The sequence below is a fragment of the Macadamia integrifolia genome, chromosome 9 (assembly GCF_013358625.1).
Source record: "Macadamia integrifolia cultivar HAES 741 chromosome 9, SCU_Mint_v3, whole genome shotgun sequence".
NCBI lineage: Eukaryota > Viridiplantae > Streptophyta > Magnoliopsida > Proteales > Proteaceae > Macadamia > Macadamia integrifolia.
This window is the reverse complement of record NC_056565.1, coordinates 40470539-40480530: the sequence shown is the minus strand read 5'-3', so window position 1 is coordinate 40480530 and position 9992 is coordinate 40470539. Positions and strand designations below refer to the sequence as shown.

Sequence of the window (9992 nt, the reverse complement as noted above, 5' to 3'; positions counted from 1 at the left end):
TCGTAGTCGCATTTACCAGACTTAGTTGTATTGTTATGTGGATAATAAAAATAAATGAAATTGCGTCATGAGCATCATGGACTATGTGTTTAATTTCTATAATCATGCTTCATAAATTATTATGCGACTGCTTTGCTTGGATGTGCCTGAGGCCCACCCTTCTCTAAGTGAGTTGGAAAGCTCACCCTATGTATACACCCCCCTTTTAGATGTTGATGCAGGTACCATTGTGCCAATGGTGTGTGACCCGTTATCCTTCGGGTCGGAGTACGATGTGAGCGACTGGTGGACACCAGAAGTGGAGGAGCATGATCAAGAATGTGCTTGTGACCACTATGCTTATGCCGCATCGTGAGATGTGTAGTGTACTTTTGATCCTTTTGATATAGACTGTGGATAGCATATTTTGGGATTAATATTTATAAGTCTTGGATAATTATAACAGAATAACTTGGTTATGGATATTATATTATCATTAGATATTTTCCCATTTTATTGATGATTTCGCTATTATACTCTGATTTCACTGCTTTTGGTTAGTTTATGATGTGAGATTGCGAAATATTATAGTTCTGCAACCAGAGATCATAGTAGGTTCGTAAAATAGGTACGTGTCTTACTCACACCACTAGTTTTCCTACTGGTAAGTTAGGACTATTAAAAGTGGGGTATGACATATTTCCTTCTATAAAGCCCTCTTTGGAACTAATTTGATTGATGAGGGTTTATGTCTAGACAATATTCCCTTGAGAGGGGTCTTATCCTTTGATCAACAAAAGGGATTGGAGGAAAGTGTGACTTTGGAGGAAGTTAAGGATGTGGTATTCTTAATGAAGGATTTTAAAGCTCCAGGGCTAGATGGTTTCGGAGCTAGAATTTATAAGCAGTCTTGGGGTGTAGTGGGTGAAGATTTGACTACTACTGTAGTTTGGTTTTTTAACAATTCTTGTATGCCCCATCAATTAATACCACTTTCATCAGTCTCATTCCAAAGAGTGGTGATGTATCTTCTTTTGCTGGATACTGCCCTATAGCTCTTTGCAATCTCTTTTACAAAGTTATCATTAAAATCATCTCCAACAGATTACAAAAAGTTATTGGAAGTGTAGTGAGTGAGAATCAATCAGCTTTTATCAAAGGTAGGTTAATTATTGAAAATATTTGAGTTTGCCATGATATTGTTAGAGGAATTGATCAGAAGGCTGCCTCCCCCATAATTGTTCTTAAGGTGGATTTGCATAAAGCTTATGATTCGTTGACCAAGAAGTTCTTGTTTGAGGTAATGGAAAAAATGGGCTTTCCCGACAAATTTCTTGGCTGGATCAAGGCTTGTGTTAGCACTCCTATGTTTTCAGTCCTCATCAATGGGAACCCAACTGGTTACTTCTCTGGTGGACAGTGTATTAGACAAGGTGACCCTCTATCACCTTATCTTTTCACTTTGGCCATGGAGGTATTTTCAGGTATGAGGAGAAAGGTCGAGATTGATGGGAAGATTCAATTATTGCCTAGGTGTAAGGATAGTCACCTCTCTCACCTTATTTTCATAGATGACCTAATGATCTTTGTGAGGGCCATCTATGATTCGGTTATGGCTAGTTTGGGGGCTTTAGAAGAGTTTGCTTCCTACTCTGGGTTGCATCTCAATAAGGCTAACTCCTTTATTATTTTAGGGGCCCTTACCCAAACTAGTAGATTGGAACTATTGGAATTGATGGAATTCACTAATACTAAGCTACCAATTAGGTATCTTGTTGTCCCTCTTATTTCAGGAAAATTATCTCTGACACACTATGCTCCTATTCTTGATTTGGTGAGACATAAGCTGGAAGGATAGAAAGCTAGATTTTTATCTTATGTCGGTCGTCTCCAACTCCTCTCCTCAATGCTACAGGGAAGTTACATCTATTGGTCTGGAATTTTTGTTTTACCAGGAAATCTTATCTCCAAGCTAGAATCCACCTTCTCAAATTTTCTTTGGTCGGGTCTATCTCTTAAGAAGAAAAGGCATCTTATTTCATGGGATCCTATTTGTAAGCCAAAGCAGGAAGTAGCCTAGGAATAAAGCGCATCAAGGACATAAACGTGGGTGGCATTATGAAGCAAGTGTGGTGGATAGCTAATAAAAAACAAGGTATTTGGGTTAAATGGGTGTATAGTAGGTATCTGAAACAAGATTCAATTTGGATAGTGAAGATCAACCAGAAATGTTCATTGGTCTGGAGGAAAATTTTGAAGTATAGGGATAAGGTTGAGCCTTATATTCAGCACTTTATTGGGGTTTCTCAACTTATCTTTGGTTGGACAGGTGTGAGGGTAGTGGCCAGAAAAGAGGTCCCTCTTCCCTTTCTTAGGGGGAAAAAAGGACTTGCATATGTTCTGTCCTCTCTCCTCTCTTTCTCTTTCATGAGGGAGGGGTGTATTGTGTGTGCTTATCCACGGGCCTCGCATCTCCATATCACCAATAGGAGACACATGGAAGCCTATTTCGTAGGAGTGTAAAGTTTATCATTGAGACGGGGGTTTGATGACGGTTCAATATGGGGGATTGGGATCATACAAAAAGAGGTTTGGAGTCACCACCTAGGATTATGGGCCTAGGACCTGAGGGTGGGCCCAAAAGTTAGTCTGGTCCAGAGATTCAAGGTAAGTGTCAGGTTGTAGAGTTGGGAAGGTGTTAGGAATCCAGTCTACCCGGTTCAACTGGTCTTCCTACTAGATGCTTAAGAATGAACATTTTCCATGATTATTCCTATTCTGCATGTATGGCTAAGTTATCACACATATATACATTGGCTGAATTTAAATAACTATGTATACTAAAACAAAGTCAATTTAAAGTCTACATTACGATGATTTGGTTGAGAAATTATACCTAAACTTAACCCTGTTTCGGGTCAAGAGCGGTGGACCCCTGATTAGCACTAGCACAGACTGTCTTTTGGGTTCTTTTGGCTCAGGGGAATATGGTCTTGACCTCCCTTGGATAAAGTTGAATATTGATGGCTGCTCCTTAGGAAACCCAGGTAAAGCAGGCACAGGGGGTGTCTTTAGAAATGAAAATGCTGAAGTCATCCTAAATTTCAGAGATGTAATAAGAGTGAAGTCAAATTTTGAAGCAAAAATTATGGCTGTAATCTCTGGTTTGGAACATGCAAGATCCATCAAAGATCAGAAACTTTGGATTGAGAGTGAATCAGTGGCTGTGGTCACCCTTCTTTCTCGTGGCTTTGTACCCTAGTTTGTTTTGCAAAGATGGAGGACCCTAGGTCCCTACTTGGATGCAATTGAATGGAAGATTTCTCATTGCTATCGGGAGGTTTACTCGATTGTGGATTTTCTGGCAAAATTGGCGACAAAGATGGACGCTTCCGACCCAGTGAGAGTGTGGTTGCCTATGCTTTCCTCTGAGTTGTAATTGGATGCCAACAAGCATCCTAGATTCAGATTCATGTAATTGCCGATATGATTTTCATTTTTAGGTTAAAATCCTTGGATTGTTTTTCTTGCTGATGGCAATGCTGAAGGTGGGAATCTAATTTCAAGATTTTTTCATATTTCATTTTGGTTTTATCCTTCCTGTATCATATTTTTTTTCTCTTTAATTTACACAACATCTTTTAGTGAAAAAAGAGAGTAGAGAGAGAAAGAGAAAGATAGAGAGAGATGGGTTATAGTAGAGGAACATGAAGGACGAAGATGAGTTTTAGGATTATGGTGGTGTTGATGCTTCTATTAATTAGCAATTTAAATGAAGTAGAGGGGAAAAAAATTTTGGCGGTATATGAAAGAGAAATTGCATCTAATAAAAATCATGTATTGGCACTCAGAACCAGGTGAAGGAGATCCTACTGTTATGGATTATCAAGAACCAGGAATGTGTTGTTAGTTTAGTCACTAATTATATATCATATATGGAATGGGAAAAATAAATAAATAAAATTCTCAACCACTTGATGAAGGTTTGATCAGATCCACTATATTATTCTTCCAATTACTAATTAAAAAAAAATTATATATTTAATCCATTATGTTATGATATTTATTTATTTTGCTAGAGGGGAGGGGGGAATAAATCTATTCGGAAGGCTAGGTCTTACACTTTACCTATGGGTGTCCAATTCCAACTTGAACCGATTGGATTAATCAAAATGAATTGAAATATCGAATCGAATTGAATGCTTATTGGTATGGATTTGGTTTGGGTTTTTTTTAATATCAATAAGAATTGAAACCATATGGATTGAATAAGTGAATCGAATTCAGAAAAGTTTTGATAAAATAGGAAATCTACTTTTTTTTCTCAAGTAAATATTTATGGAAAACCAAATTAGTTCAAAACCAGAATGAGCTCCTTAAAGAAAACCATAAAAAGGTAGGAAACAGAAATCAAGGTGCACTTTACTGGTTTGGCTTTGGCTTAACTCCATTTTGGAATGAAAAGACCAATTAAAATCTTTAGTCTTATTATGTTAAAGCTTTCAGAAAATCCAGACTAACTAATAAGGTACCTTGTATTTTACCTTATGAATATATTATATTTAAGAAAATTTACATCCACCACCCCTCGCCTATGTCTCAATTACATCACCCCCTGTAGTTTTGTTTTTACATTTAAACCTAAAAAATTAACACCGTTACATTGGTGTTAGTTTCGAAATTAAAAAGGCCTAACTACCCTTCCTACCTATTATACCCTTTTAACACATTTGAACCTAAACAAAATCCCCAAATTCCAACCCCAACTGAACCGTTACCTTCTCCATCAAAAGAGAGGTGCTCTTGCTTCTGACGAAGTGAAGAATACCCTCTGGCAAAGTCGATACTCTCCGGTGAAGCAAAGGTATGAGGTTTTATGTGCTATTTTTTTCCCCATTTCGCTCCTCTAGAAGTTTATGATCATACCCGATTATTAGGGCATGTCTATAGTTTGTTCTTGTCGATTGTTAGGTTCAATGTGCACCACATCTTCTGCTCCTTGATTTTTTGTTTTTGACATGAAGAATTTGCAGGTGGGTTGTTGGGGTGGGTAGCAGAAGACTGTCATTCAAAATAATCAATCACCCCTACTATGTGTCTGGACATAAGAATCACTCACCCCTATCCCCAGAAACCATTCTCCCACATCCCCAAAAGGATAAAACAATAGTCGAATATAGCAATTTTCCTAGGATGGCATATTTGTATATATTAAGAAAGGGTGTCATGAAGAATTTGCAGGTGGGTTATTGTCACTGGCACATTCTTTCACACCCCACTTCCAGTAGTCCCAACTTACCGTGTTGGAATGCCGGTGGTGTGAGTAAGACGCTTACCTGTCTTACGAACCTACTAGGATCTCTGATTGCAGTACTTTAACAATTTACAATCTTATAGGACAAACCAACCAATAACAGCAGAATCAGAGTAATATAGCGGAATCATAAATAAATGGGGGACATCTAATGATATTGTAATTATCTATAAACAAGTTTATCTATTTACAAATATTCGAGACTTATACATTTAAAAATATATTATCCATAGATCTACATCAAAATAACAAAAATATACCGAACACCTCATGGTGCCGCGTATGCACAAAAATCACAAGCACAGTCTTGGCCATGCTCCTTCACTTCCGGCGTCCACCAGTCGCTCACTCTGTAATCAGGTCCGGAGGAAAGAGAGTGACAAGCCATAGGCACAATCGTACCTGCATCAACATCTAAAAGGGGGGTGTATACATAGGGTGAGCTTTCCAACTCACTTAGAGAAGGGTGGGCCTCAGGCACATCCAAGCAAAGCAGTCGCATAATAATTTATGAAGCATGATTATAGAAATTAAACACATAGTCCATGATGCTCATGACGCAATTTCATTTATTTTTATTATCCACCTAACAATACAACTAAGTTTGGTATATGCTACTAAGACACACTAGGTTGTATCCCTCGTATTAGAACCACCATCTACTACGTAGGGATACAAACCCTAGCCATGATTAGGAGCTTGTTGATCCCCGTATAAGACTATAGTCACTCAGCAAACCCCTGATAGCCCCCTCCTAGGAGTCACGGCACCGGTATATCCATCAACCAAGCTAGACAAGTTCCTGTCTCCGACAACAATCATATCATACTGTGGGTGTGACATTTCAGGAAGGTTCATCAAACATATCACAAATGGGTTATCCAACACCTTACCCCCTGTTGGCAAGGGGACATAGCATAGGGAATGATGCCTAACAACAAATATGCTATTTGCCTTTATAATGATATAGCTGGTATGAATTATATGATACCAGGAACACATCGATCACAAAGTGTAATCCATCTCCAAGTACAGTCCTGGGGTACACAATACCGGTACTACCTCGGCCACAAAATGTAACCCACGACTGTTTACCTAATCTAGCATGTATAATAACAGTTAAGTATAGACTACGCAACACCGGTATGTCCATCGGCCACAAAGCATATCCATTCCCAAATGTAGTCTTGGAGTACACGATACTGGTAACGCATTGGCCACAAAGTGTAATCCACGACTATAACTAACTCTAATACACATAATCAATGCATGGATGCAACACGCATATGGCAATCATGGTACCAGTTCCACCTTGGCCACACTAGATTTTGTTTCATACATATAATAAACATGCGGGGATCACAATACCGGTACCACCTTGGCCACACCGAATCCCGCCATACATATCCATAAACATTTCATATCATATGTTATAAACATTTCATATCATATTCATAAAAATATAACATATGATAGAACATTGTCATTATGTGAGCAATATAATTAAACATGTAAAAAACTACACTTGTGAGAAATTCTAAAATAATTAAACATTCTAAAAATAAAAGGAATCATCCCTCACCTTAATTAGACTTGTGTGTATTAGGGTTCAAGTATGGCCACCGATCGTCTGATTCAATTCTGACCTCAGGGTATGTGCACGTCAATGTCCTAGGCACAAAGGTAATCTGAATGTCAATACGTGTTGGGAACATCGAGAGGGCCCACATGGGTCACCCTCAATGGGTATAGGCAAAGTCCCACAGTGACAATACAGTCATCGGAAACACCCTTCGAAACAGGGACTATCCATCGAAAATATCAGTCCTGTTTATGGTGGACCTAACAAAGAGCACCTAAGGCTCGGGTTGGTCACCGAAAACAGCCCCAATGCTTCTGGTGGCTTATTTCCAATGGCAGTGCAACAACTGCCCGTGTGATTTGGGGCTTCCACCTCGGGCTTGATCACTGGGATTTGTTCCATGGAGTTTGTGGGGGATGTTCCTAGCATCATTCAAAGCTATTAAAATTCTCATTCCATTTAGCCGTTTTGGAGATACGTCGATCGAACGATCGAACCCTAGGTGGTCATTTGGTCAATCTTACTATCCGAGCACCAGACTCGGTTTGAGCTCAGCAATGGCACCAGGGAGGTGGAACACTCAATCCCCAAGCTTAAAAGGGTTTGTGGCCCAAGATTACTTCTATACCTAGCTTGCCCTAGGTTAAAATGAAGAGAGAGAGTACTAGAAGAGGTTGCACTTACCTCTAGTAAGGATTCCGAAAATGGAGCGGTAGTCGGGAGTCAAGGTGAGTCCTTCCCTTCCTCTTCTTCCTCTTCCTTTCTCTCCTTTTCTCCGCTCCAACTTTTGTGCACAAGTAAGAAATGAGGAAATGAATTCCTTATTTCCACTTATATGGCAAGTTGGGCATTAGGGCCTGTTTGGTTTAACCTTAGTCTAGTTTGAATGGGTTAATCCAACTTTTTGGGAATGTGGACCCGACCACTTTGGTCCATAGAATGTTCATGTTAAGAGGAACGTGTGGGGTAGGATTTGGGGTCATCCGGGGCTGTCCATGATGCGGGTGGCAGGACCCACGGGTATCCAAACCCAACTAGTAGTATGATTGGTCACCAAAAACAGCCCAGGCTGTTTCCGGTGGCATATTTCTAGTGGTCAAGATAGTTTGTTGTCATGACTTCTTGTTGTCCACTAGCTGGTCTCGCATGCCGTGCTCATGGTCTTTTGACAGTTTTGGTGCGTGCTAAGATTCATGTGCAGGGTGTTGGGTCACTCACCGTCTGGAATCGAACGATATGAATACCCTCTAGTTGGACTGGAAAGCAATGCATGAATATGTGGGGTCATCCCTCCCCCTTCGGCAATGGGAGGGCATCAGCCAAACTCGACTGTACTTCCCACTTTCAGTTTGAGACCTATCACAATAGTTCAAATTAGACCGGGTCAGGGCACGGGTGCAGCATTCCCCCCACCTTACAAAAATTTTTCCCTCCAAATTGAACATACCTGGTAAATCAAACAATCCAGGATACTGCTTCATCATCTCATCTTCCCACTCCCAGGATGCTTCCTGTTCTGGGTGGTTCATCCATTTCACTTTGATGAAGAAAATGGCACGATTGCGGAGAACATGGTCCTTTCGGTCAACAATCTTCTCTGGACTTTCGACGTAAGAAAAATCCTCGTCTAACTCACGAGGTATGTAAGTCAAGACATGAGTGGTTCAGGGATGTACTTCCTCAGCATAGATGCATGGAAGGCATCATGTGTACTCTCCAACTCAAGTGGTAAGGCTATCCTGTAAGCTACCGGTCCGATCCTTTCCAGCACATCATAAGGACCCATAAATCTAGGACTCAGTTTTCCCTTCTTCTCAAACCGCATTACCCCTTTAACTAGAGAGATCCACAAGAATACTTTATCTCCAACCCCAAATTCCAAATACTTTCTCCGGACATCTGCGTAGCTCTTCTATCTAGACTGAGCTGCTTTAATTCTCTCTGATCACATTCACCTTCTCACTAGTAGCCTGTATCAAGTCTGGACCCAGAATATGCTGCTCACCAACCTTGTCCCAATAGAGTGGAGTCTGGCACTTCCTACCATACTATGCTTCAAATGGGGACATTCCGATGGTGGCCTAATAACTGTTGTTGTAGGATAACTCAATAAGAGAAATGTGCTCATCCTAACTGTAACTCATATCCAAGGCACATGCTCGAAGTAGGTCCTTCAATGTCTAGATAGTCCTCTTTGACTGACCATCGATCCGTGGATGAAATGCAATGCTAAAGTTCAGTTGTGTGCCCATAGCTTTCTGCACAAATGTCCAGAACTTAGAAGTGAATCTAGGATCTCGATCAGAAATGATGCTAATCGGTACACCATGCAACTGGATGATGTTGTCAATATACAACTTGGCCAACTTGTCCATAGAAAATGTGACCTTGATTAAGATAAAGTGAGCTACCTTGGTCAAGTGGTCCACAACTACCCAAATGACATCCATACACTTCTGAGTGCGGGATAAGCCTGTGACGAAGTCCATGGTAATATTCTTCCATTTTCACTCCAGAATAGGTAGTGACTGTAATAACCCATGGGGCCTTTGTCTTTTAGCCCTGACTTGCTGGCATATGAGCCATCTAGATACATGTGTGGCCACATTATTCTTCATCCCCTTCTACCAGTAGGATCCTTTGAGGTCCTTATACATTTTGGTGCTACTAGGGTGAATGGAGTATAGAGAGCTATGTGCCTCTCTCAAAACTATTTCTCTCAATTCACCATCACTAGGCACGCATAACCTCCCTTTGAACTTGAGAATCTCACCTTCAGTTACAGAGAAATATGGGTCCTCTGGGTTCCTTCCTTGTATTCTGTTATCAGCTTCTGCAACTCTGTATTAGTACCTTGAGCTGCAGTGATCCTATCCACCAGACTAGGTTGTACCACCAATACCGATGGTGACAAGGTGACACCTTCCACTAGTAGCTCCAAGTCTAGTTTCCTAGACTCCTCTATGAGATGCTCATTGATGGTCAGTGATGCAAGAGTCAGTGACTGAGATTTTTGACTAAGTGCATCTACTACCACATTGGCCTTTCCTGGGTGACAGTGGATAGTATAGTTATAGTCCTTCATTAACTTCAACCAATGCCTCTGTCTCATGTTGA

The 9992-nt window shown here is 40.4% G+C and overlaps 1 protein-coding gene across 1 annotated transcript; it reads left to right on the top strand.

Annotated features, from left to right (window-relative positions):
* Window positions 1-235: 235 nt before the first annotated feature.
* Window positions 236-3241, top strand: LOC122089787. Its single transcript, XM_042659471.1, has 3 exons — window positions 236-351; window positions 1186-1463; window positions 2961-3241. The coding sequence occupies exons 1-3, from the start codon at window positions 236-238 to the stop codon at window positions 3239-3241; spliced, it is 675 nt and encodes a 224-aa protein (XP_042515405.1).
* Window positions 3242-9992: the final 6751 nt, after the last annotated feature.